Consider the following 27,929-nt stretch of genomic DNA (forward strand, 5'->3'; position numbering starts at 1 on the left):
GGTCTTTAAAAAAAGGCTTTAACAGAGAGTGAGTTATATTATCCATGTTACAAAGTTCCCATTTTCTTTTCTCCGCTGGTTTTATTATACAGGGAATTATGTATATACATGGTTTGAATTGTTGTGTAGCCCTTTGGTGCGCTTCTGTTTGCTTTAGACATAAATCGATATAGTAGAAATTTGTATTCATTTTACCAGACCTGATATTTGGCTCTTTATAACATTAAAATTGTTCTTACAATTTGATTAAAGAGATAAATAAAAAAAAGAATATAATCTTGTTAGAAAAAATAAGCTTAAAAAGGTTAATAGCTTTCGAAAACAAATCTCAGTCAAGAAACATTCTTACTTCTACAACAGCTTCACTTCAATACAGAAATAGCTTGGAGGAAAACAAAATCTTTATTTTCCATATTTTAGGTTCTTTAACAACAGTTCACTGTCAGACAACCAAATGACTAAGAAAAGCCGTTTTTTAAGCAGTTACAGTACAAGAAACGTCAAGTTACAGCAAACACCCATAAACGCAAGGAATGGTTAGAGACCACATGTACTCTTCCATTCCCACTGATATGAGTTTAAGGAATATTCCAGCAGGAAAAAAGTATTTTCCAACAACTATCATTACTGACATTATTGATCTGAGTAGAACCGGTAAAACTGGAACTTAAACGAATTAGAGCGACAGTGTTTCCCTTGTTAACATCCTACCTGGTCCCTTTATGCAAAACTTTTTCTAGCCCAAACAAGTGTACATCTCATAAGCATAAAAAAATAATTTGAATGCCCTCATAATTTCCTTTAAAACAGTCCTAACCTGGTTCACCAAATGGCTCAGGGAAACGGAAATCTAAGGATTTTTGTAGGCAAAAAAAAAAAACATTTCTGAAACTTAAACTTGAGTAGCACTAAAACATTGAAGCAGGACCTAAGAACTGAACTTGTAACATGGTTATTCTGTCATTTCTTCAAAACACTTACAGTTTTTCAGGATAGACATGGAAATATTGCATTGAAGGTTTTCAGACTTATCAGCTGTGCCACAGATAAACAGAAGATCGTTATATTAACCAAGTACGGTGGCCAGCAGGACTCAATGACACAAATCTCCAAAGGTTTTTTTATGGAAAAAACAAAAAACATTTTCGAAGGTGAAATGTGAGAATTAGCAGTGAGACATGAAAGCAGCATCTATAAACTTAACCAAAGTTGTAATGTATAACATGTTTCTACTGTTAACTCTTTAATTAGAGAAATCTTCACAGATTTATTGGGGAAATAAATGGAAATATTGCATTGCAGGTTTTCAGATTTTTGACCAGTTGTGCAGCAAGTAACCATAGGAAGGATTTATCTGCCCAGTACGGTGGCCAGCAAGGCCATTCTGATGTACATGCCGTTCTCAGCCTGACGGAAATATGCAGCTCTGGGGTCTGAATCCACCTCTGGACTGATGAAATAAAGGAAAAAGATGGTTACTTATGAGAGTTGATTAAATATTTAGCTGAACAAATGAAAAAAGTGGAAAAATACCTTATTTCATTGACCCTGGGCAGAGGATGCATCACCACCATTTTCTTTTTAGCAACAGTCATGATGTGAGGAGTGAGGATGAACTGACCAAAACACTGACAAAACAACAGAGTGAATTAGACATCTTTATACCTCCTCCTGATCAGAACATTAAAATCTACATCAAACTTACAACTTTGTACTCCTCCTCAGATCCAAACCTCTCCTTCTGGATCCTGGTCATGTACAGGACGTCTGTCTCGGGCAGAGCCTCCTCGATGCTGTCAAACTCCTCCTGTTACCAAAATGAATCAGTTTAGTTTGTTGCCAACAGTTTCTGCCTTCCAGGTTCAGCTGTGTTTGATTTCCTCACCTGCTTGATGCCCTTCGAAGCCACGTAGCTGATGATCTCTGCAGGCATGTGGAGATTTTTAGGCGCCACGTAGCGCAGAGTGATGCGGTACTGAGTCAGCAGCTTGGCCAGAGAGTGAACGGTGCGGCCATGTTTCAGGTCTCCGACCATCGTGATCTAAAAGGAAACCGGAATCAGTATCCAGTACAGGGTTCCTACAGCACAAGGCAAGTTAAATTCAAGACTTAAGACTTTTTAATGCCACTTGAAATAAAAATTCAAGACCAAATTTACAAGAAACACAAGAAAAACCTGCTTGCGACAACTTAACCCAAAGGTTTATTTTAACATAAACCACTGCACTAATGTTTCAAATGTTGAAAAGCTTCCCATACAGGAAGAAATCTTAAAACACACAAATGACAGATATATTTTAACAATTATTTAACTGAATTCACAAACTTTGTTTTAGCAGGGAACAAAACAAATCAGTTTTAAAGCCACAACATAACCAGTGCTAAGTCTTTTTTGCAGCTATTTTTCTTTGTATGGTTTTCTTAGTATGTTTGATTTGGTGATAAGTGGAGGCGTTGCAGAGACAAGGGTGGAACTAAACTGAGAAATACCGGCTGTTTCTCGGTAACTCGATTTTGAAGTTTTGTGTTTCGCGTTTCGCATGTGTGACTTTTTGCACAAAATCCACTGAGCCTCATGTATGTTCCCTGGTTTTAGCCATGGAAAAAACTCTTGGCTGGATCCAATTTTCGTTACATTTACACTTGCTCATATTTTCCAGACAAAAAGTTAATGGTGCATCTCCCGAATGTCCCGCTTTCATTGGTTCCGCTATCGGGACAGAACCAATAATGGCGAGCCGTTTTTTTTTTTATTTATAAAAAAAAAAAATGTTTTAAATTTTTATGTTTTATTTAGATTACAAAAATAAATTGTAATAAAAATAATCCTATTCATGATGTTTTAAAAAATAAGACCTACGAAAGACTAATTTAAGACATTTTAATATCAATTAAGGCCTTAGTTTTATTTTGAAGAATTCAATGCCTTTTAAGACTTTTTAAGGACCAGCGGGAACCCTGCAATAGGGCAGGGGTCTGCAACCTGCGGCTCCAGAGCCACATGCAGCTAAAATGTATATAAAGAGAAAAATAATGTACAGTAGAATCCGCTTATAGTGGTCACGGATATAGTAATTAACCGCTTAGTGTTCAAAATGCTTGGGACAGAATCATTTCTATACAAATGCTGTTTAAATAATTTGTTTATAGTAATCTTGGAATCTGCTTATAATGTTCATTTTTGGCCATTTTATGAATGTAAACGTGCAAAAATAATTAATAATGGGACCGAAAGTGATGAGAGCACTCCGGTGTCAGAGCCCGCGACAGATGAGGACATCATCGCAGAGGTACAAGAGCGCTTTGGTGCGGGTACCAGTGCTGCGCGCAGGGAGGAGAGGGAGGATGAAGATGGGGAGACTGCTGTCTCTTCCAGAGCCGAGATGAGGAATGAAATTTGGATTTTAAAGACTGATATCCTTCATGTTGGTTTCAAAAACTTTGACCTTTTACATCATTTTGGAAAAAAGTTAACTCAGTGTTGGACAACACTCTGATCCAGGGAACAATGGATAAATATGTGAAGTGATTTCAGCAGATCAGCAACACAAAACAGACGTAGGCTATCTTTAATTTACCGTATCTTCTATGTTGTTGTTCTACAAGTGCTGGTCATAAAATTAGAATATCATGAAAAAGTAGATTGATTTCAGGAATTCCATTTAAAAAGTGAAACTTGTATATTATATTCATACATTACATACAAACTCATATATTTCAGATGTTTATTTTGTTTAATTTTGATGATTACAAATGACAACAAATGAAAATCTCAAATTCATCATATCAGAAAATTAGAATATTGTGAAAAGGTTCAAAATTGATGGCCCCTGGTGCCACACTCTAATCAGCTAATTAACTCAAACCACCTGCAAAAGCCTTTAAATGGTCTTTCAGTCTAGTTCTATAGGCTACACAATCATGGGGAAGACTGCTGACTTGACAGTTGTCCAAAAGACGACCATCGACACCTTGCACAAGGAGGGCAAGACACAAAAGGTCATCGCTAAAGAGGCTGGCTGTTCACAGAGCTCAGTGTCCAAGCACATTAATAGAGAGGCGAAGGGAAGGAAAAGATGTGGTCGAAAAAAGTGTACAAGCAAGAGAGATAACCGCACCCTGGAGAGGATTGTGAAACAAAACCCCTTCAAAAATGTGGGGGAGATTCACAAAGAGTGGACTGCAGCTGGAGTGAGTGCTTCAAGAACCACCACACACAGACGTATGAAAGACATGGGTTTCTGCTGTCGCATTCCTTGTGTCAAGCCACTCTTGAACCACAGACAGCGTCAGAAGCGTCTTGCCTGGGCTAAAGAGAAACAGGACTGGACTGCTGGTGAGTGGTCCAAAGTCATGTTCTCTGATGAAAGTAAATTTTGCATTTCCTTTGGAAATCAAGGTCCCAGAGTCTGGAGGAAAAGAAGAGAGGCACTTCATCCACGTTGCTTGAAGTCCAGTGTAAAGTTTCCACAGTCAGTGATGGTTTGGGGTGCCATGTCATCTGCTGGTGTTGGTCCATTGTGTTTTCTGAGGTCCAGGGTCAACGCAGCCACATACCAGGAAGTTTTAGAGCACTTCATGCTTCCTGCAGCTGACCAACTTTTTGGAGATGCAGATTTCATTTTCCAACAGGACTTGGCACCTGCACACAGTGCCAAAGCTACCAGTACCTGGTTGAAGGACCATGGTATCCCTGTTCTTAATTGGCCAGCAAACTCTCCTGACCTTAACCCCATAGAAAATCTATGGGGTATTGTGAAGAAGAAGATGCAATACACCAGACCCAACAATTCAGAAGAGCTAAAAGCCACTATTAGAGCAACCTGGGCTATCATAACACCTGAGCAGTGCCACAGACTGATCGACTCCATGCCACGCCGCATTGCTGCAGTAATACAGGCCAAAGGAGGCCCAACTAAATACTGAGTGCTGTACATGCTCATACTTTTCATGTTCATACTTTTCAGTTGGCCAACATTTCTATAAATCCTTTGTTTTTATTGGTCTTCAGTAATATTCTAATTTTCTGATATGATGAATTTGAGATTTTCATTTGTTGTCATTTGTAATCATCAAAATTAAACAAAATAAACATCTGAAATATATGAGTTTGTATGTAATGTATGAATATAATATACAAGTTTCACTTTTTAAATGGAATTACTGAAATCAATCTACTTTTTCGTGATATTCTAATTTTATGACCAGCACCTGTATAAAACAGTTTGTTTCAAACTTCAGACTTGTTAAAAAAAAAAAATGCACCTGCAGCAACAGGCTACCAGAGTTATGTCTGCGCATAGCGGAGTATACTGCAATTACAGTTGCATTGTACTGTAATAAAATTCTGTAAATGCGGAAGCTATCCGTTTCCCTTTTTCTCATTGGAAAACCACACAAATGGCATTTAAATGATATTCTGCATTAAAAATAAAGTAAAATATAGTAATCAACTGCTTATAGTGTTCAAATTGGCTCTGGACCAACGCAATCACTATAAGCAGATTCCACTGTACTATAATAAATACCAGTACAAACAGCTTTGGTGTTTTTTTTTATAAGACAGAAAAGAATGAGATTAAAATAACCAGAAATATGTTTTGAGAGACAATTTTCTTTGAATTAGCTTGGAAATTATGTGTTTTAATATTTTAAAAGCTAAAAATGCATGAATTGTTGATTATCTAAGATGGCAACTTATTTCTATACAAAATAAAAAAAAAATATTTTGTAATTTTTAAAAAAAAAGTCATGTTATATTTTGCAGCTCTAAACAACTTTTACTTGGTCGGATTCTGGGGAAAAACGGCTCTTTGGATATGAAAGGTTGCAGACTCCTGCATGTTTCCTCTCCAGATCAGGATTTGAAGTTTCACTTCTCACCGTCATCCCGTTGACCGTCCCGAGCTCCTCCCTGATGGTGAAGACGTCCAGCAGGGCCTGGGTGGGATGCTCCCCGACGCCGTCCCCCGCGTTGATCACGGGTTTACGACAGTGGCGCGATGCATTCTGGGTAGAGCACAGAGAACATTAACAAGTAGGAACACTAATCTGCTTCACAGCTCAGAAGATCAATGAACCGATGCAGTTAAAGGTGGACTTTGACCTCCGGATTACTGGCCCAGTTCTGCATCATTTTCATGGAGTTTAGAAGGTGCTCAGTCGTTTCTAATTGGATTCCAGCAACCTGTGTGTTTTGGTCAAATGTTCGTCTTAGAGACCCACTTTCTTCAAAACACCTGGCTTTAATCAGAGTCACGTCAGCAGGCTTCTGTTGAGCTAACTAATAAGTCAGGGAGGTGACTCGGGCATTAAAAATTCCCACTTTTATTTCCAAGATTTTTAGTTGAATTGTCTTAGTTAGGCAGCAGTTAATTGGCTAGTTATCAAAAAAGGTCAGATGTGTCCAGAGAGGCAGGTAAAAAACATCGGAAAAACCTTTTCAGATCATTTCCTTATCTATGTTATAAAATACTTTAAAAGCGTCTTGTTTGCACCATCAACATAAACAGTACCTTTTGAAGTGTTAAAGTAACACTTTAAGAGAGCAATCCTACGGAGCCCCTTAAGGGACATGGAGGGGGAAAAAAATAACTTTTGTGAGATCCTGCAATAGTTCTGCAGGATCTTGCAAAAGTTTATTTTTTTCCCCTCCATGTCCCCTTAGGGGTTCCGTAGGATTGCATACTCTCTTCATTTATGTAATGTCATGTTTTGGGACTTCTCTAGAAATTAAGAACCTCTCCAAATCATCCTCCATGGTTGTAGCTGACACATGGGCGTATTATCCTCCCATAGCAGTACACTTTGCACCTCCACTGTTGTGTGTCTGTTTTACTTCTGGTTAGCTGACATGGCAAAACGTTTTGCGAGATCTCGCAAAAGTTTATTTTTTCCTCCATGTCCCTTTAGGGGCTCCGTACAATTGGACCCACTCAGAATTAGTGTTAAATTAGAACTCTACATAGTGTATATTTTCCCGCAGTTGTTGTAAAAACTCTAAAATCGTCAATATACTTTGACACAGCATATTTAACACTGTGCGATTTACTGTGTATGCACTTATTAAAGTTTGGTCAAAACAATATGAAGGATAGAATCATATGTATGACAGTAACCTTGAATAAATTAACTTTGTTTTCTGTTGGATTGAAAACTATTTCTACCAAGGAACCTGAAGAAATTTCCATTTACCTCAGCTGTTTGTTTTATAATCCTCAGGAGGACAAAGGTGGAAACTGAACTGTCACAAAGAGCCAGATTAATGCACATCTAATGCAGGCTACAACAGTTGCTAAGAAAAACATCACAAAAAAACAACAACTAATGGGTTAAAACTAGGCCTTCATTTAGGTCGGAAACCATAGGTTAGGTTTCGGTTGCTACCAGCAGGAGGCAGCCCTCTGCCTTTGGCTTCAGTAAACCTTGAAGGACACAAATGCATAGAAAGAATCAAGCTGACATTCTATCAATAATAACATGAAGAGCCAAAAGAACTCAGCTTTTTTTCTGTTAAACCTTCACTGCAAACAATTAGGTTAATGTTAGCAGTTCAAAATTTAAGAGCAAATGATTCAGCTGAAGCTTCTTCCACTTCAACACAAAAACCTTGGAAGAAAAAAAAAATTCAAACAATTTTCACAGCTATTTAAAAGGAGCGCAGAGCACATTATTAGGTCCTTTATATCTAGCTTCCACATTTATCTACTAAACTAGAGTAAAAATATAATAACTTAATAACCATATTCATTAGCGATTTTACATTTCACATCAAACAATGGAAAAAAGAAATGTATATTTCTAATAGTCAGAATTTACTCCCTTTTCTCTTTTTCATTAAGAAAATTTTCCCCAGGAGGGAATCAGTGAGTGATACAAACACCTGATTAACTATAGTTTAAATGCAATTACAATAACTTAATGTAACATCAATATATTCATATAAAAAAAAAAAAAAATGAGAACATTTGCAAGTGATCCGCGTTTTTTATTTTTATTTCAAAAGTTTGACAATCTGACTAAGCCGATCCAGAAACTCACCTCCACAGCTCCAGGAGACGGGTGTCTGAGCACCAGGACGTCAGCATAGCAGCTCATGGTCTGAACAGAGTCTGCCAGTGACTCTCCCTTTTGGGACGAAGAGGTGGAATCGCTGAAATGAACGACGGAGCCGCCTAAACGCTGCATGGCTGCTGCGAAGGAGCTGCTGGTGCGAGTGCTGACTTCGTAGAACATGGATGCCATCACTTTGCCCTGAGCAGCAAAGGGAAACATTTAGAACGAAAATGTCAAAGCTAAAGACTAATTCATGAGATGACACTTTAAAATTTTAAATGCAATTTACCCCTCAAAACAACTACTAAGAATTCATTTTAATACTGATGACAATAGATGCAGAAGTGATGCAGTCAGACTAAAACATTTTGGAATTGCTTAGAAAGATGGATCAAATCAAAAATTGCACTCTTTAACTATCTCTAGAGATATGGTAGTTTTTGGAATACTATTGAAAGACAAAACAATAGAACTCTGTTGTAACCTAATTTTATGTTTACCAAAATTCTTTATTCATAAACAGAGATTCTTGAGATCATCCCCAATCTTTAGTATTTTTTTTTTATCTGAATTCAAGTTATATCTGACATCTCTTGAATGTATCAAATCTTACAAATACCTTACTGAAATACTAATGGAACTTCCCACTGATTTAATTAATCCTAACATATAAATTCCCTTGTTTTTATATTAACTATTGTTTATTTATTTTCCTCATCAATGTTCCTTTGTATTTCCATTTTGAAATCTGCGTCTGCTATGCCTTCCATAGAATTGTCATGTTGTTATTGCCTTACTTGTTTGTACTTACTTTGTTTAAATAAAGTTAATAAAAAAAATTAATGGATGAATAAAGCTACCTTCAGGATTTCCAGGCTTCGCTCTTTCTGAACCAACAGTCTCAAAGTGTGGGCGACATTGAACAGGTGAGACATCTAAAAGAAAATAAACAGAACACAGAATGTGATTAAAAATGGCTACAGTCACCTTTGTGTGCTGCATGAGGTGCGGTCTGGTTACCTGCTCTTTACTGAACTGGCTGACGGTCAGGATGTGCTGGCCCACCAGTGGGTGAAGCAGCGGGGACGTCTGGAAGTGTGGCACCTGTGCGGGCGTCATCTGTTTGGACTCGGACAAAGGGGAGAGCAGCCTGGACAGAGGCGGAGGGTGGCTGTAACCATCTCCAGAACTGAGGGGTGGGACCATCGTCAAATCTGCAGGGATTGGTCAAACACAGAATTCTGTCCATCAATAATCCAGCCTTCAAAAACATTTTTTCACTTTTAGAGCATACTGTTTTTTTTTTTTATATTTAGTTTGTTAGATGACACCACACTCAAGTGACAAACTCAAAAAAAGAAAGGAAAGTAGCCGATTGCTCCCTTTGACTGATTCAATTTTCCCCTGTAGTTTTACTTTAGCAATCATTTGAAAATGAAGAGATGAAAACATTGGTACCTCCTCCAGCCCAGGAGTTAGCTCACTCATGCTCTCAAACCAACCTTCAATTATGCTGTATGCCAGCTGAATGCCAGGTCCAGAAATAGGAAAGATTTTACCCATCGGTCCTGAAGGAAAGCAGCGACCTCTACGTAGCATCTCTGCTTCCTTATATCATCACCACCTCCCAAAAGCTTTACTGACGTTCACCTTTTTTAACCTGAATCTGAGAAATTTAACGCTAAAAAGAAGCCATTTCACAGCTCTATCATGAAGCTACAAAGACTATGCCTCAGCTCCATCTCACCTCCAACTTCAATTACCAGGCCTACTGGTGTGCAATCACTTTGGCATTATCTATCCATCCATCCATCCATCCATCTTCTCCCGCTCCGGGGTTGGGACGTGGTGGTAGCAGCTTCAGTAGGAAGGCCCAGATGTCCCTCTCTCTCCAGCCACTCAGGCCAGCTCCTCCGGAGGAACCCCAAGGCGCTCCCAGGCCAACTTTGGCATGGTAACTAGATTACCGTATTTTCACGACTATAAGGCACATATAAACGTCTTTTTTTCCCCTCAAAATGTGCGGTGAGTCCTATGTGTGTTGTCACTTGACGCGCCGCAAACGTGCTGCTGCTGCTCGAGATGGAAAATTTTAAGTTTTGCTGCTGGACGCGCCACATCAATCAATCAGAGAAGCTGACCTGGGAGCTGGCCGTGAGACAGACACATCGCTCTGATGACACAGAGCGCTGTGATCACTCCTCTGAAACAGTTTATTGACGCATAAATTAACTTAAAATGCAGAAATCTGCCGGCAGAATATGTTCGCTTTTATTATCCTGCTGCCTGCAGTTTGGATTATTTAGATGAAAAACACCTACCAGCTGCCGCGGTGAACCGTGAGGAGGCGACCCGGCCAGAGGCTGCTGTTGAATTAAGTTTTCAGGTGTATTTTCTCACTTAAAAACATATTAAAACTACTTTATTCCCACTGATCACAGCAAATATAGCTGCAAGGCAAAGAAAGGATAGAGCAGCTCCACCCAACGCGCGTCAGACACACTTTTGCACCGCGCAGCCAGAGCAGCAAAGCTGCTTCAGCCGCGCGTTAGAACTAACTGGTACAATCTAAACTGCAGGCACCAGGATAATAAAAGCAAACATATTCTGCCGGCAGATTTCAGCATTTTAAGTTAATTTATGCGTCAATAAACTGTTTCAGAGGAGTGATCACAGCGCTCTGTGTCATCAGAGCGATGCGTCTGTCTCACGGCCAGCTCCCAGGTTTGATTAATACATAAATACATGAATAAAGCACAATCATACTCAGTTTTGCTCCCGCTCTATTTTTAAATGCGCAGTAGAGGTATTTAAACGTAGTAGAGGACATGTACCGGTATATAAAACCCGCGCCCTATAATCCGGTGTGCCTTATGCGTGTGTTAAATACAGAAATGGCACACATAACTGAGACTGCGCCTTTTAGTACGGTGCGCCTTATGGTTGTGAAATTACGGTAAATATTTCTAGACTTTGGAGCTGGAAAAATGTGTAACACAATAATGTCTCACTTTGTTCAGTAAAATTAATCACCACAAGTTTGTTGATGCAATATTATTTTGATTAAAATGTGTAGCTATAGCTAAACTGTTGCATATTCGGCTACAGATATCAATATATAGAGAGACAGAATTAGGGCTGGGCGATAATTCAATAACGATATATATATATATATATATATATATATATATATATATATATATATATATATATATATATATATATATAGTTTCCCACGTAGTTCTAACAATTGAGAGAAAAATGCTGAGGGGCCAGAAACTTCAAAGTATTAACTCAGGTTAAAGCAGGAAACTAAGCTGAACCATAACGAGGTGCCAGCAGCACCTCTAGAAGAATAGGGGTGAGAAAAAATACCCCATAGAAATGCTAGGCTAAAGGGTGAGTTGATTTTTGTTTGGTTTTTTGGTTTTGTTGAGTGGAGTTTGTTTACATGGTAGCCTAGTCCTACAATCTTTTAATTACCACAAGCTGGTGGTGTACTATTCCCACCCAAATAGGGTATTCTATTTATTTATTTGTTATATTTATTTTGGTCACTTTTCTGGTCACTTTAGTTTATTCTTTGTCAGTATTTAATAACATAACTCAGGTCTCTTAAGTTATTTTTCTTTAAAAAAATTGTTATGGTTAAAAAAGTTGGTTAAATAAATATTTAATTGGAAGTCTGTGTTTGTGTTCTTTATTAAAATTAAATCATTTAGCAATATCATAAAAAGTCCAGGCAGATCTGCACATAAAATATGGTTTCAAATCTTTTCAATAATTATCGATATCGATCAATATGCAGGTTTTTTTTTTTATCGATAAGCTTTTTTCTATATCGCCCAGCCCTAGATAGAATCACACCTTTAATTTGTTAGATCACATTCCAAGCTGTACAAGTCTTAAAGTGTACAAAGCGTGATCAGTAAAACCCTATTAGAAAAGATCAGATTCTCAAAAATCAATCTGAAAAAGAAGTTTCGGGGGGGAAAAAACGACAAAACTGAAAATACAAAAATCTGAATATGAAAAAAAGATCAAATAAGATTAGAAAAAAATGTTACACTAAAAGCTTTCCTTGATTATGAAATGTTTCAAAGTTTCATTTCTGGATTCCACTTTTTTTTTTCTTTTTTTTTACATTCCCATCTAAATAATACATTTTCTGCTTGCAACATTAATGGAACCAAAGTCACTCCGTATCCCTCCAGTTAATCTGGTTTAGAACCTCCAGTGTTGGGAAACATTTTATATTTTTGCAGTTTATGCAGAAACCCTGATCTCCATTTCAAAAGAGGCTCGTGTTGCATTATGGGACTTGTAGTACCTGGTGGGAGTCCAGGATCGGAGGAACGGTGGACTCTCTGTGGCAGCAGGAAACGGGACTCTCCTGGAGCGCGTCTCGGACTCGGAGGTCTGGTTCGGACGGGTCCTTCCCGAGGAGGGGTCGGACGCGGTCGCTCTGGAGACTGATTTAACAGGAAATAAACGTGAAATAAAATCAGCTCGAGTGAAGAATGAAACAGCAGGTTTCTCATCATCTGCCTACCAGTGGGGTGTCTTTAACCGGTTCAGCTGAGTGGAGGGACGAAGCAGGCCAGGTCTTCACATCCTCACCGTAACCAGGAGGCACCAGAACCTGGAGAGGAAAGAGTTTCCCTGTCAAATTCAATCAAACCTTCATGCTGCAGATTATGTGGAGCAGCAGGCCGACCTGTCCGTCGATGTAGGCCACCTCTCCTCTGAGGACGACGCGAAGGACTTTACCCTTCACCTTCAGGCCTTGGAAAGGGGTCCACTTGGACTTGGTGAACTGCATGGACTGAGGAATAACCCACTCTTGCTCCAAATCAACCTGAAAATCGCATTTAGGGGAGAATTAACTCAGGATTTAAACCTACAGTGTTCATGCTTCTTTGTAACAACAGGACAAGTCAATATTTTCCCCCTATTATTAGGAGATGTTATAGCCTTTAATGTCGTGTTTGTTTCTACCTCCACATAGGTATTTTCCTGGACAGGCAGGTTGAAAATCTTGCGGGGGTTGTCATAGAGACGCCTGATGATGTCATCCAGAGTAAGACGCCCATCGCTGACGGCGGTCAGCAGCAGCGGCAGCATCGTTTCCAGGCCGGGATAACCTGGAGGAGGACGCTCAGAGTTCTTCTCCTCTACAGAGTGAGGCGCTGTCGACCAACAAAAACAAAACTGTTTGTTACGCAGGTGTTAACGTTTATTTTCTTTTAGAACTTAAAGCGTCCAATCTCTGACCGTGATCCGTAGCAAAGCAGTCGATAACGTCCAGGTTTTCCCACAGTGCCTCCATGTCCTCTTGAGTTCCCAGCATGGGTCGGACCTGTGCTCGTCCCTCACCGATCTCCCCCACGTTTTCCTCGCACAGGAAGAGGTGATGGGGAGCCACCTCACAGGTCACCTGGATGCCCTTCTGCTTAGCAGCTCGGATGACCAGGATCTAAAAAAATAAAGTTAAAATCTTTGGGTCCAAAGCAGAGATTGATCTATGCCAGCGTCACCATTTAGCTAAACGGTTCCTTACCTCCTCCTTTTTGGCCACATGGCAGATGTGGACGGGGCGCTGATAGAGCTGCGCCACCATCAGGATGGCGGCCACAGTTTGCTTCTCAGCATGAGCTACGATGGGCATGTGCTTGGGCCAGTTCTCAAAGTGCTGCAAACAGAACCAGACAGGTTGCTTATTAGCTTCACCAAAAATCCAAACTTCAGCTCTGAAGCTTATCCAGGTACAGCAGGTTTAAATCTAAGCTCAAGCTTTTATTTAAAGCTGGCATGTCTGTTTTTCTAGAACTTTCCCACACCACCACTTTCCTTTAAGTGAAAAAACATGCATTTTTGTTAGTTAGCACACACCTTGTCCAACCCAGCAATGGCTTTAAAAGCATCACTTTTTGCGGGTTTTTTGTGTAAACTGAAACGATTTCCCATTTTAACCCTGTAATGCCAAATGTATCATATTTGATGCATACGGTTTCTGAAATGTTTTGCGTCTGACACCTTTTGCATAATTTAATGGTAAAAACTTTGCTCAAAATCCTATTGAACACAATCAGATATACCTGATAACAGAGGGCAGAAGACTACACAAAAAATAATCTTGACTTATCCCATAGTAATAAATTATTAATATCAAAAAAAAAATTCTGTTTTTTCTTTTTACATATTTTGTTAAAAGGCCAAATAAGGACTTCAAACAAAAAAAAAAAAAGTTATTTTCTGTTTTGTTTTATTCTTGGCTTTAAAGGGTTAAAAAAGAAAAATGTAATTTTTTTTAATGATGTTAAAAATTATAGGCATAGATTTACATAAACATAAAATAGCTTTAAAGATTAGCTGGAACTTAAAATACAATTTATTTATTTGTTATATTTATTTTGGTCACTTTTCTTGTCACTTTAGTTTATTCTTTGTCAGTATTTAATAACATAACCCAGGTCTCTTAAGTCATTTTTCTTTTAAACAATTCTGTTATGGTTAAAAAAGTTGGTTAAATAAAGATTTAATTGGAAGTCTGTGTTTGTGTTCTTTATTAAAATTAAATCATTTAGCAATATTATAAAAAGTCCAGACAGAGCTGCACATAAAACATGGTTTCAAATCTTTTCAATAATTATCGATATCGATCAATATGCATTTTTTTTTTATCGATAAGCTTTTTTTCTATATCGCCCAGCCCTACTTTGTGCTATAATGTTCATAAATGTTCAAGGAGAAGATTCAGAGCATCTATCAACCCTGTCAACCTCACTTTGTTGCAGGTTATATAAGCCGAACTTTTCAATGCAAAAAAAATGTCCATCTAACCAAGTCTTGGAATTTTATATCAAGTAAAGTAGATTTGGTCTTGTTTTGAGATTGATACAATAAGCAATAGAGTCCGTTAGATTATTTATTTTATAATCTGCCAATGCTGTAAGACACTTTGTAAGAAGTCTTAAAATCATGATATATTCTATAAACATGAAGTGTAATTGTCTTAATGCATTGGCAGATTATTATTATTTTGAGTACAATCTTCTCAAAGATTAATAATCCAGATGAATCTGCCTTTGTTAAGAATAACAATCTTTCTTTGTTCCATGGAGACTTTTTGCAGAGTTAAAATCCTTTTACTTCCACTTCGCCATCTCTGTCAAAAATATTTTATCCATTAGTTTTATGGAAGATTGCATTACATGCGGATATGTGATTTTCACTTCAAGTTTTTGAATGTTATTTGTGTTTTTCTTTGTTTTGTTTAAAAATACACTAGAAAAAAAAGAACAAAGTTGTCACGTATCTAGCTGTACATCTAATCTAAAAGTGACTTAAGTCGTTTAAGACCTTTATTAAAAAAAATCTGTATTGAAGAAGAGATTGAAACATTAGTAAATAGAGTTAACCAGTGCATCCCCAGTTACCCTCTGGTCTTTTTCAGCTGTATTTATAAAACAAACAGGAATCAGAGTCTTGGAATCAAAGTTAAAGTCAGACATTTAATCCTCCTTCTGGTCACAGCTGCTCATCCTGATCTAACAGCTTTTTCTAAGCTTTATTTTAAACATTAACACAAAGTGAAGTTAAAGGTCTGTGCCGGCTTCATCACTACAAAATAGTTTCTCATATGATCAGAATTTTAAGCACCTTGTACAGCATAAAACAACCTTTAAAGCCTCGAAAACATCAACTTCAAAGCAACTTCAACCGTTTATAATTTAAAAAAACCCTGCAAGAATTTAAAGGACAGAACAAGTGAAAAAAATCATTCCAAAAAAAGAAAATTAAAAACAATCCACTGGACTTTGTTTTCCAAGTTTGAAGACGTTTCGCTTCCCATTCAAGAAGCTTTTTCAATTCAAAATAAAAATCAATTAATTTTCTTTTTTTTGGAATGACTATGACCTGGATGACTGAGAATCTTCACCCGTCCTGTGAAAAAAATCTTTCATGTCTTTACTTTTCTTATAAAATGAACGGATTCAACTGACCTCCATCCACAGAGAGACGTTGTCCATCTTGAGGGTGGAGTACGTGTCGTTCAGGTACATCTTCAGACCTACAGCCTGGTTTGCAATGGACGGCAGAATGGTGGCGTTGTCTGAAGCTGCACCCAAATACAGGGCGTAGTCACAGCGACAGCCCGCCTTGGCAAGCTGAAGGCAGATTTTATGGTTAGCCTCATATTGGATCAAACACTAAAAGTTAGCTTAGAGCAGGTTTATAGATGTTTTATGTAAACTTCTAGTTCGAAAAGTAAAGATCTGCGTGCATACCGTCTGAACCAGCGCCAGAGTGCTCGGGTCTGTGACGGCGGGGGACGTGTTGGGCATCGCACACACCAGAGTTACACCTCCTGCTAGAGCGGCGGCCGTGCCAGAGGAGAAGTCCTCCTTATGGGTGGCACCGGGTTCTCGTAGGTGAACATGGACATCGATCAGACCTGCAGTTCAACAAGAACAAATTCAACCAACAAATCTATTAAAAACACCAAGCTCCAACATTTCTAAGGCAGCAACAGGTAACAAAGCAAACTAGAGAGAAATCTACTTATATGGAAATTAGGGTTGTAACAATACAAAAATTTCAAACCCGATATCGATACCCAGGAAAGCATTTGATACTCATTACCACTGGAAGAGAACGTTCCAAATAATTAAAGGCATAGAAACATTCATTAATAAGATCCTCAATGTAGAAATCTAAAAATAACAATAGCAAAATATATTAAAAGAATTGTATTTAATATCGATACTGTGCCAAATTTGTATTGCATCAGGATACTGTATTTGAGTATTGATACTTTTAATTGTCAATACTTCTAGTATTGTATCAATACTTTTAGCAACCCTAATGGGAATTTAAAAAGAAAATTGTCTTAACAAACATATAAAGTGAATTTATAAACTAAAAGAATAATCTAAAATGAATTCAAGTATCAGAAGATAAAAATAACAGTTTTAATTTTACTTGCAATGAGGTCGTATAATTCAAATGAAAAAAAAAAATGAAAAAAGGGAGGACAATAAAAGGCAAAAATAATTCTAGATGCGATCTAAAAAAGTATTTATGGGATAAAATTCTAATAGAAGGGATCACAAACGTTTTGTCGTTGATAACATTTATATAATCTCTAATATGCCAAAATAAATGACCAATTTCAACAACTATTTATTTATTTTTTTTACTTTAGCACTTTGTGGCAGTAAATATAGGAGCAGTGTGAACGTATCCTCTTTGTAATGCTTATCCAACCAACACTGCATCTAAATGGCCCTTTACCAATTTAACTGTAGCTCAATATACAGCCTTGCTTTTTTTTTTTTTTTTTTTTTTCCAGCTGTTTTGTCTGGACTAACTTAAAAAAAGAGCCATTGAATATAAAGACTTAATTGCAACAGCGGCGTCATTCATGGTGTTGGCCTAACAGATTGTGCTCCACCTGTTTGCTCGCCGTAGATGGAGACCATGCCAAAAATATCAACCAATCAAGTGCAGCAGATAAGAAAAAAAAAAGCGTGAAAATACAAAACTTGTTGTTCAGTTTAAAAACAGGGATCTCTGTTGTTGGAATTGGACACGTCTCCAGAAACTTTAGGCTAAATAAACTGAAACTAATAAGGAGTCTGTGTAATAGGAATGTGCATCACTAATGAAGTGTATTTTCAGATAACACTGCTTTCCATATGTATGCTGCAGAAAAGGTGACGCTAGAGATAGGAGTTTTAACTCACCAGGCAGACGGACGAGTGTTTGGGAGGTCATGCAGTCGATGTGAGTTTTCACAGGTGGAGAGCGACCAACCTGGCGAAGAGCCTGTAAACAAGTCCCCCCAATAAATATGTGAAAGACGCAGCAGGTTTAATAGGTTCCACGACGATCACATGGAAACACGGCAAGTTACCTGAACAAAGAGCTTGGTGCACTTGATGTCGATGATGAGTGGAACAGAGTAGTCGACAGCCATTCGCCTGGTCCTGTATCCCTTAGTGACGAAGGAGGACAGCCTTCGGCCGCCGCTGTTCCTCATAGAGAGGTTGATGACCAGGTCGAAGTGGTTCTCCTCCAGGTAGTTCATGATGCTGCGCTGCCTCTCTTTGGTGGAACCATCGCTTTCATCCTCCTCAAACGGCCAATCTACAGCGGTTACCTGGAGACAAAGGGCTCAGGTCACAAATCACCTCCAACAATAAACATTGAAGTTTTTTTTAACATTAAAAAGGTTCCATCTTTTAAATAGAGCAATCCCGCCACCTGCTGATCTTCATCGATTATTTAAAATGCTTCAAGTTTAAGCTCTTTAAAAACCTGCTGACAAACAAAAACTGCTAATTTCAACAGTCATTCATTCCAGCTGGACATTTATTGTTGTAAATCGACGCACAATACTTGTTTGAAAGTACGACTGAAGCTCCAGTTTGTCATAACTCTTTGATCTGTGTATAAACTTTTATCTCCAATGCTTAATCATTTAATGGACAGCACAACAAATAAATGAGTGCCGATTGAAACGGCATTAGTTTCACATTCAGAGGAATATAAAAGCATAACGGTCAATAAACTGGCATCGATCATTGTTTGAAGTTGAGCGCATAAATGTTCATCATTAAAAATCAATTAACTGTTTTTGGTTCTAAAAATTTAAGTTTAGAAAGAGCTTGTTGTTAGGGAGAGCCATTTCCTCCTAAACTAAATAAATAAGGGGATACAGTTATTAATAAATATTCAAAAAAATAAAGATTCTTTAGCTTATTTTCTCATTTACTTATTTACATGATGTATTTATCAATTTGTTATGCATTTATTTCAACAGTTTTATTTAAAGACATGATTTTGTTAGCAATTTCTTTTGCTTCAAAACACTTATTTCAGTATTTATTTATAAAAAAAACATTTGTAGATATATAAATCTTTAGATAAATGATGTTAAATTTTGCAACACCTATTTAAAAAAAAAGATATTTGAAGTTTTCTAAGGATTTATTTTTTAATCATTTTTTCCCCCATACTCTTCATTTCCTGTTATATTGAAATAAAGGGTTGTTATAAATCAGGGCTCGACGTTAACCATCGCCCGGGGCAAGCATTTCATTGCATTTGCCCGCCGGGCAAGTGCAATGATGGCAAAATAAAATTATTTATCACTCAAAATTACTTTAAAATCCCCGACATTCGCTGAAAACGACCCACGAGGGTTGCCGGAGCCATCTTTGTTGTTTTGTACACATTCTCGCGTGATTTTCCGCTAGATGGCGTGATTTTTCTCTCCTTGGGGAGAGAATTCTGCAGAGCAGCAGCTGGATGATGAATTTAATCTATACTATAATACACGCTAGATTAAAAATGATCAGTCAGGGATTAGGAAAATAATAATTGTATAATTGTATAGTGTAAATACTTCTATCATATGGCAGTCTTCTGTAGTGGTCATACATTAAAACATTTTTTTCTCTTAGACATTGGAGTGGTGCATTTAAATGTTATAGAGCTAAACATGTTAAATTGGTGAGGAGTAGTAGTGTAAGTTTTTAACCTGTAAAGTTTTTATTTTTATTTTTAACATTACAATTTATATTTTTCCAATCACACAACAGTTTAAAGCAAAGTTTAGTTTGAAAAGAATGTGCAGGAAGGATTGAAAAGCATGTTAACACGGTAATGTAGGCTTGAGTTCATTATCTGACGCATGCAGATACACACCAGGAACCTGGAAACTTAATAAAAAAACATAAAAAAAAAACAAACATGTTTCATTGATATATATACAAAAATGAATATTAGGAACTATATTTATCAAACATTATACTGGGCACGTAAAAATTGTTTCTGGCCTGAAGGGCAAGTGACTTTTTCACATTTGCTAAAACTCCTTAACGTCAACCGCTGTAAATATATTAATATATTTTTATGGCTACATAATATCTATTTGATTGAATATTTATTAATAATGCATCAGAATTTTTATCCATTTAATGAAATTTAAATCAAACAGCTTTCCATAGATTAAACATTTGTAACTTTTCTTAGAATAACTGCTAGTCGTCATTTAACATATTTTCCAGTGCAACACATTAGAGCCTTAAAAACAAATAATTTCCTCATCTTGAACAGTTATCTGTAAATCTGCTGAAAACGTGGCCCTGCAGAGGAAAGTGAGGGGAGACAATAAGGCATCAATGTTGTCCCTCTGCAGGGACATCAGCAGAGACTCCTCCCACCAGTCTGCTGCCATCAGCCCAGTGGTTCCCCACCCTGGTCCTCAGGGACCCCTGCCCTGCATCTTTTAGACAGGTATTTGTTCCAGCACACCTGATTCAAACTAGGGCTCCTCTACATTCAAGTCCTGCAAAAGGACTTGTCATGTTAAACTAATTGTAGGTTATTTTCTTGTGTGATGCAACCTAAAACATGCAGGACTGGGATCCCTGAGGACCAGGGTTAGGACCTTTGATTAGAAAACACTTTCATTCAATTTCAACATGTCTCTCTTTTTTTACATCCATGAGAAACTCATATTCTAACAAAAATCTTTTTTTTTTTTTTTGTACTACCTTAACTCCATGTTCGGTGTAGAAGTCGGCAGTTCCCAGACTGGCGTACAGGTCGTACCCCAGAGACTCCAGAGCCTTCACGGTGGGCAGCAGCTCGCTCTTGTTCTAAGGTCAGAGTTCAAAGATCAGTCAAAGAAGAACAAAAGTCTCAGTTTGAAATCCTAGCAAAGAGCTTTGGATATTTTTCTTATTGTTCACAAATTAAAACAGTTTTTTTCCTACTTGAAGTCAACTGTTAAAAAATCTAGACTAGATAAACTATGCCAGTTCAAAAAAAAAAACATACACATTGTGATGCAAATATTAAATAATATTAAATGTTTTCAGAATAATAACTGTAGGCTTATAAATTCTGTTATAAATCTGTTTCTTGAATGCTAATGTGATGTTTAGTCGTTTAGCCTGACACCAGCAGATATTATAGAAATTATAATAAAAAATATCTATTAAAATCCCAACCAGCCGCCATTTAAAGGGGAACGTCAGTTTTTTTACATTTGGCCCTTGATTTTATGTTATTACATCATGTTCTACTCACCCATATGAGTCTTGTGTCTTTAAGGCAGAAACTGAACTATTCATAATTTATTCTTTATGGTAAGCCAGCTTTCTTAACGTAGGCGAATCACTGTCCCCCCAGACATCCGCGGTTATATTGTTTTAAAACAAAGCGGCGTGTGCATGACGTCATCCTTGCGCACCGGCTACCATTCATTCATCCGGTCCACTGAACTGCAGCTAGTTTTACACACATGCCTGGAAGATGTCTAGTGCTACTAACACAGATGATCTCGCTCTCCAAAGGGAATTGAACGATTCAGATTAGCTAGCCGAATGAATAGAAGGGGTAGAGCGTAGCCGCCTGTGGCCCGGGCTGCCTGTTACGACTCCAGTGAGCATGCGCGGATGATGTCAGACATGCGCTGCTTTGTTTTTAAAACATAAATATAAAAAATATAACTGCGGATGTCTGGAGGACAGTGATTCGCCTTCATGTTATGAAAGCTGGCGTACCATAAAGAATAAATTATGAACAGTTTAGTTTGTGCCTTCAAGTCGTTGCCCATAGGAAGACGTTACTGGATATAACCTAACGGAAAATCTTCAGAACGGCTCCAAATGACACAAAACTTATATGGGTGAGTAGAACATGATGTAATAACGTAAAATCAAGGGCCAAATATAATAAAAAAAAAAAAAACAGTGTTCCCTTTTAAATCAGAGCTTTGCTTGCTTTGACTGTGCCATTTCTGCCGTACCTTATAGCTGCCGATGGACAGAAGGATGTTCTTCTTGGGGATCTTGAAGCCTGTGGAAAGCATCGCTTTGAGGTAAGCCTCATATCTGTTCTCCCCAAAGCAGGCGACTTCCCCCGTGCTGGTCATCTCCACCCCGAGCACCACGTCAGCCCCAGCGAGCCGAGAGAAGGAGAACTGGGGAACCTGGAGAACGGATGATAGATGCTTATTGTTCTAACATGTGGAAAAGTGCTAAAAGACATTTAGTTTGAATTAAAGTCTTTTACCTTAACCCCCACGATCCCTTTTCCACGCATTAGACCCACTGGCTCTACTTCAACTCCCATGATGACTTGGGTTGCCAGGGCAACAAGATCCACTCCAAGCGTTTTTGACACAAAGGGGAAGGAGCGGGAAACTCGGACATTACACTCAATCACCTTCAGCAGGTCATCCTAAAAAAACAAAACATCCCAGAAATAATACAAACATTCGGATAATTAAAGTGGTCTGTTAAAAAATAAATAAAAAATCACTGTATGATTAAGCAAATAATTAATTTGCTGTGGGAGGAAGGAATGAGAAAAGGACAAATTAAAACCAATTAAATGGTTTGAATTGTAATGGTTGGATGAATTATGGATATGAAAAATTAAACTTTAGACCAAGTTGTTAAATTTTCTAAATACGTCATTTTTGCAGATGGTATAAAGATATCTTTTTTATATTTTCTACTCTGCCTTTTTATTCAGAATTACAGTCCACTTTTAGAATGCTAAGTGTTTGACATCATAATCTAAAATTATTGTCTATTTTTTGTTTATTTTTTCATTTCTACATCTAATGGTTCACTATTAATTTAGCTCATACAGATGTAACATACAACGCAGGACAGGCAGGAAGGTGGATGAATGGGTGTAACTTGGAAAAGTTGGACAGATTGATCGATAAATGACTTCAGATATATAAAGGTCAATTATTTAATTTTATTTAGGGCTGAAACAGTTAATGGGATTAATAGATTATTAAAACAGTCGTTAACAAATTTAGGTAAGATTTATCATTAACTGGAATATAGAGACTTTAAAACATGCCTTTAGCTGACAGAGCGACTGACTTAGAGCAGTAATTCAATTCAGTTTATTTCTATAGCGCCAATTAATCTCAAGGCACTTTACAGGTCACCAGATCATCCAGTCAAATTAATTCAAAGTTTTTTATCTAAGGAAAACCAGTTGATTGCATCGACTCATTAACTCTTCAGCAATCCCTCACACTAAGCATGCTTGTAGCGACAGTGGAGAGGAAAAACTCCCTTTTAACAGGAAGAAACCTCCAGCAGAACCAGGCTCAGTGTGAGCGGCCATCTGCTGAGGCCGACTGGGGTTCAAGGAGATTATAATATATTGAAAAAAGTAGGGATGCACGATATAATCGGCCCCCTATCGGTATCAGCCTTAAAACTGAATATCGGACATCGGCCACCCCACCGATATTTAACCCGATATTTGATCAGCTTCTGAGTTTCTAAAGTCTAAAAAAAAAAAAAAAAAAATACTACTTCTTCTTCCTCAAAAACTTCTTTTTTACAGACTTAAAAACTTCTAAAGACGAGGGAAAAAATATTGATACATTAAAATATCACAATATCTTCATATGCTGATATATTGCCATTTAAAAACACCATATCAATCTCTTTTACTAATGAAATATTGCTATATGTCATCGTTATGCTACGAAATCCCCCTGAAAATTCACAAAATTTTGCCATACTTTTATATGTTGATATATTGACGCGGTATCGATCTATTTTACTAAAAAAATCTCACAAGAATTTGCAAAATATCACGAGAGTTTGTAACAGAACGATGAAATTTCACGAGATTTTGAAAGTAAAATAGATCGATACCACGTTTTTAAAAATCTATTTGATATCAGCATATGAAAATATATTTGAGTATATTATTTTTCAAAGTGTCAGAAATGGATAATAAAACTGCTATTTTCAATGACTACTTATTTTTGTCCAGCTTTAACATCGGCATCGATATCGGTTATCGGCCACATGAGTTTTAAAATATCGGCATATCGGATATCGGCCAAAATCCCAATATCGTGCATCCCTAAAAAAAAGTAAACATTTTGTATTTAATATATTTTTCATTTGTCAATCTGCTCTATCCAGAACTCCTCAAGTGGAAAAGTTTAAATTTCACCTTGTTTAATTTCAGTTAAGGAACCTTTTGCTTTCTAATTAATGAGAAAAATAGTCGATAGCTTAAGATTTGCAAAACAAACGTTAGTTGCAGCTGCATTGAAAAGTTTAAGCAGCAGAAACAGCCTTCCAGAGAAAGGAAATTGGATTCCCGCTCTTTCTGGGCAAAACTATCCGTGGGCATAATTATCCTTTTTCTTTTTCTTTGGAGAAACTTTCAAGAACCTTTTTTGTTTGGTAGTTAAGATGGCGTAGGTTGGCGGGTTGATTTGTGCTGAAATTCACTAGGACTTTCTTCTGTCTGATTCCTTGCTTTTCTTGTTTGCTTTGCGAAATTCAGGGCCTAAATGTGCAATCACTTCGCTGACCTGCAGGGCCACGGTACCGGCACCCGCCCATAAGCTAATATAGCCGTAGCCCAGAGGAGAGGAATAATTGTCCGACTGTAGGAACCCAGACTCGTGATCATCCCATAGAAATCTAATTTGTCCTTCATCTTCAAAAATAAGCAGCTTTTTTGGTTCGAGTTAATCTAGAATTCTTTAGAAATATCAACCATGCTATAGATAATTTAGCTTTACGCAGACATTTCATTATTTAGGTGAACTCAGTCGGACCTTGGCAATCAGCTGCAGGTTAAAGGGTCCTGTGACCTGCAGCTCCTGGCCGATGGAGTGAACTATCATCATGATCCTTTCAATAGTTTTCTGATTGAGATCCTGAGGAGGGGTCACCAGGGTGGCATCGCCGGAGTGGACGCCAGCGTTCTCCACGTGCTCAGAAATCGCTATGGCCATCACCACCCCGTCACAGGCCACCGCATCCACATCGATCTCCTGTTAGAGACAAAAGAAAAAGGATTTTAAAGCTTAATTTTAAGTTTACTGTGTTTAATGCTAAGTAGCTGTTGTGGCGGGTAATTAATGCCTTAACCCACCTTTGCTTCTTGTATGAATTTAGAGATGACAACAGGATGTTCTTTGGACACGGCTACAGCGCTGCTTAGGTATTTCTCAAGGTCGCTGTCTCCGTAAGCGACGTTCATGGCCGCTCCGCTAAGAACGTAGGAGGGACGGACCAGGCAGGGATATCCGACCGTCTCGCAAAACTTCACAGCAGACTGTTGGAGGAGAACGATAAAGTGAAAACCGAGCAATGCTTTGAGAAAGAGCCCGTCTCCTTTCACACGCCTGATACCTCGGTGTCTGAAAGCTCCTTCCACTGCGGCTGGCTGATCCCGATGGTGTCCAGCATTCTGGAGAACTTGAACCTGTTCTCTGCGCTGTCGATGAACTCAGGCGACGTTCCCAGGATCCGGCACTGCTGGCGGTGCAGCGACATGGCGATGTTGTTGGGCAGCTGGCCTCCCATGGAGAGGATCACCCCCTCTGGGTTCTCGCACTCATAGATGTCCATCACCACCTAAAACAACTTCATTTATTCATTTCAAAACAAACAAAAAACCGGTAGAGTTGGGCCCAAAGCTTCTACATGCGACATACCTCAAAGGAGATCTCGTCGAAGTAGAGGCGGTCACACATGTCATAGTCTGTACTGACGGTCTCTGGGTTGTAGTTCACCATGATGGTCTTATAACCCATCTGTAATCAATTGGACAGCAAATTATTTACATATGATGCAGTGAAGCGGATTTAAACACCAGGCAGGATCTTTATCATCCTCTACCTTCCGCAGCTCCGTGATGCATCCAACCGCACACCAGTCGAACTCCACGCTGCTGCCGATGCGGTACACCCCCGAGCCGATGACCATGACATGCTGCTCGCTGAAGCTCAGGTCGTTCTCTGTGCCGTGGTAGGTCAGGTACAGATAGTTGGTGTGGGCAGGCCACTCGGCCGCCACCGTGTCTATCTGCTTCACCACAGGCAGGATGGAGTAATCGTGACGCAGCTTTCTGACTGCCAGCTCGGTACTGTGAGAAATCAACACAGAATTCAGGAAAAAATGGCAGAATAATGATCCAATTGTGTCCAAGCTTTGATTTCTACCCACCTCTGTATAGCCAGAGCTATCTGCTTGTCTGAGAAGCCCAGCTGCTTTGCTTTACGCATCACATCTATAGGTATGGTGCTCTCATCCTAGATTGATTTAAAGAAACATTCAGAATGCAAACAGTCTTTAACCTCAGCTTACGTCATCCTAACAGCTCACCTGGCTGTAGTTCTCCAGCAGCCGCTCGTGGTCAGCGATGTTTTTCATTTTGTGCAGGAACCAGCGGTCAATCTTTGTGAGCTCGTACAGCTGGTCTACAGAGTACCCGGCTTTGAACGCAGACGCCAAAACAAAGATACGCTTATCGGTGGGAGTCTGCAGCTCCTGCATGGAGGAGAGGGGAAGGAGGTTAAACCAAAACACGTGCAGGGAAAAATCTGGACACAACCCAGAGCACGACACCCTAAATCCTGTATCTTGGTCATTTTAAAAGGGTTGGGAAAATAATTTCAGAGTAAATCACTTTATGTACAAGTTTCAGTTTGTAGAAAAAACAAATATCATGAGATTGACATGACTAAGATCCAATTTAGATCAACACTGTAAAAACACGTTCAGCTCCAACCAAAGGTTTACATTTTTTTTAATTTGCAGAATTTCCAGGACAATAAACTGTATGTAGCCTGCTTACACTTTGTCAAAACACACTTTATAAATGTGAAATCAAATGAGAAAAGATAGTTATTGAGTCAGATATGTGGCGGTAATGTTTGGTTTATCTAAAGGTTTTTATCTGTTACTGTGTAAATGGGTTTGGCTGGAATTTAAGGACAGATTCTAATATATCTGCAGGGTGGGGACTATAAATCTGATAGGATTTTTATTGCCGTTTTGCACAATATGCTTAAGCATTCTTTGTTGTTGAATATTAGAAATTTTGCAGATAGATCTTTTACACATACATTGTTTAGATTTACTTATATATTTCTACCCCTTTTATAAAATAGAAAATCCCTTTATTGTCCCACAATGCGCAAATTTACAGCAGCAGAAAGATTATTGAAAATGGTCCCACTAATGTGGACCTTAGAAAAATATATAAGAATGACATAGTAGGGAAGAGTTAAAATATAAACAATAAAATACTGTAAAGTGTTTTAACAATATAAAAGTGGAGAATAAATAACCAATATGGACATTTTTACATTAATGGATATTTGAAAATAGCAGCATCATCAGAGATGTGCAAAATGACAGCAGCAGGTTATTTAACTGACTAAGGTTTCTATCATTACATTTGATTTTATTTGTTCCTGCTCCTGCTGGTTGGAACCTTTATTCCACTCTGGATTCTTGTTAATGTAGTCTTTGTTCACTTTACAATAAAAAATAAATAAATAAACAAACAAACAGTTTTGAAAACTTCGGTTTTCATTCTTTTCCTGCTTTGTGTGTCAACATTCACGGTTGCTAAGCAACAGAGCAACATTCATAGCCAAAACACTTCCGGTCTCCATATTTTCAAGGACTTCGAAGGATCCAGTCTAGGTAGACCGCGTCCTTGGAGGATGCAGCCCAGGTTTTCGAACAGAGCCAAAGAGGACAAACGTTTGGGACTCTTATGATTAGAGATCCTGTTGGACTTGTGCAGATCTGGATGAATCTGTAGACGGGCGGAGAGGCAGCCAGTAAGTGAAGCTGTAATTTATGAGATCAGACTGAAAGGTTACCTATGTTCCTCCAGCGTGGCCTTCAGTTTGCCATTAACACCAATTAACAGCTACACCTGAACTGAAGAGGTGGATTGTGGTGCTAAAGTCTGAAGTTGTTTGATTTTATGGTTAAACTGATTGTAATTTTATCAAATAGTTAATTTTAGTGTTAAGTTTAACTATAAATTAA

General features: G+C 38.2%; 1 protein-coding gene across 1 annotated transcript in view; it reads right to left on the reverse strand.

Moving 5' to 3' along the window:
- Window positions 1-1,147: 1,147 nt before the first annotated feature.
- The window catches only part of cad (carbamoyl-phosphate synthetase 2, aspartate transcarbamylase, and dihydroorotase), a 40,051-nt gene continuing 13,269 nt past the window's right edge, over window positions 1,148-27,929 (reverse strand). Inside the window, exons 17-44 of the mRNA XM_038304140.1 lie at window positions 26,247-26,411; window positions 26,088-26,173; window positions 25,761-26,007; window positions 25,577-25,675; window positions 25,272-25,496; window positions 25,012-25,194; window positions 24,692-24,910; window positions 22,147-22,314; window positions 21,881-22,063; window positions 20,622-20,726; window positions 17,975-18,220; window positions 17,805-17,886; window positions 16,347-16,513; window positions 16,062-16,226; window positions 13,616-13,747; window positions 13,330-13,531; window positions 13,054-13,244; window positions 12,773-12,913; window positions 12,608-12,697; window positions 12,386-12,527; window positions 9,076-9,269; window positions 8,916-8,990; window positions 8,041-8,253; window positions 5,884-6,009; window positions 1,886-2,041; window positions 1,706-1,807; window positions 1,534-1,628; window positions 1,148-1,450 (exon numbers count right to left, since the gene is read on the reverse strand). Coding sequence (XP_038160068.1) covers window positions 1,351-1,450; window positions 1,534-1,628; window positions 1,706-1,807; window positions 1,886-2,041; window positions 5,884-6,009; window positions 8,041-8,253; window positions 8,916-8,990; window positions 9,076-9,269; window positions 12,386-12,527; window positions 12,608-12,697; window positions 12,773-12,913; window positions 13,054-13,244; window positions 13,330-13,531; window positions 13,616-13,747; window positions 16,062-16,226; window positions 16,347-16,513; window positions 17,805-17,886; window positions 17,975-18,220; window positions 20,622-20,726; window positions 21,881-22,063; window positions 22,147-22,314; window positions 24,692-24,910; window positions 25,012-25,194; window positions 25,272-25,496; window positions 25,577-25,675; window positions 25,761-26,007; window positions 26,088-26,173; window positions 26,247-26,411 — 4,299 coding nt within the window. The 3' untranslated portion in view covers window positions 1,148-1,350. The remainder of the gene's footprint in view (window positions 1,451-1,533; window positions 1,629-1,705; window positions 1,808-1,885; window positions 2,042-5,883; window positions 6,010-8,040; window positions 8,254-8,915; window positions 8,991-9,075; window positions 9,270-12,385; window positions 12,528-12,607; window positions 12,698-12,772; window positions 12,914-13,053; window positions 13,245-13,329; window positions 13,532-13,615; window positions 13,748-16,061; window positions 16,227-16,346; window positions 16,514-17,804; window positions 17,887-17,974; window positions 18,221-20,621; window positions 20,727-21,880; window positions 22,064-22,146; window positions 22,315-24,691; window positions 24,911-25,011; window positions 25,195-25,271; window positions 25,497-25,576; window positions 25,676-25,760; window positions 26,008-26,087; window positions 26,174-26,246; window positions 26,412-27,929) is intronic.

Source organism: Cyprinodon tularosa, unplaced genomic scaffold (genome assembly GCF_016077235.1).
Source record: "Cyprinodon tularosa strain WSP-4 unplaced genomic scaffold, ASM1607723v1 ctg526, whole genome shotgun sequence".
NCBI lineage: Eukaryota > Metazoa > Chordata > Actinopteri > Cyprinodontiformes > Cyprinodontidae > Cyprinodon > Cyprinodon tularosa.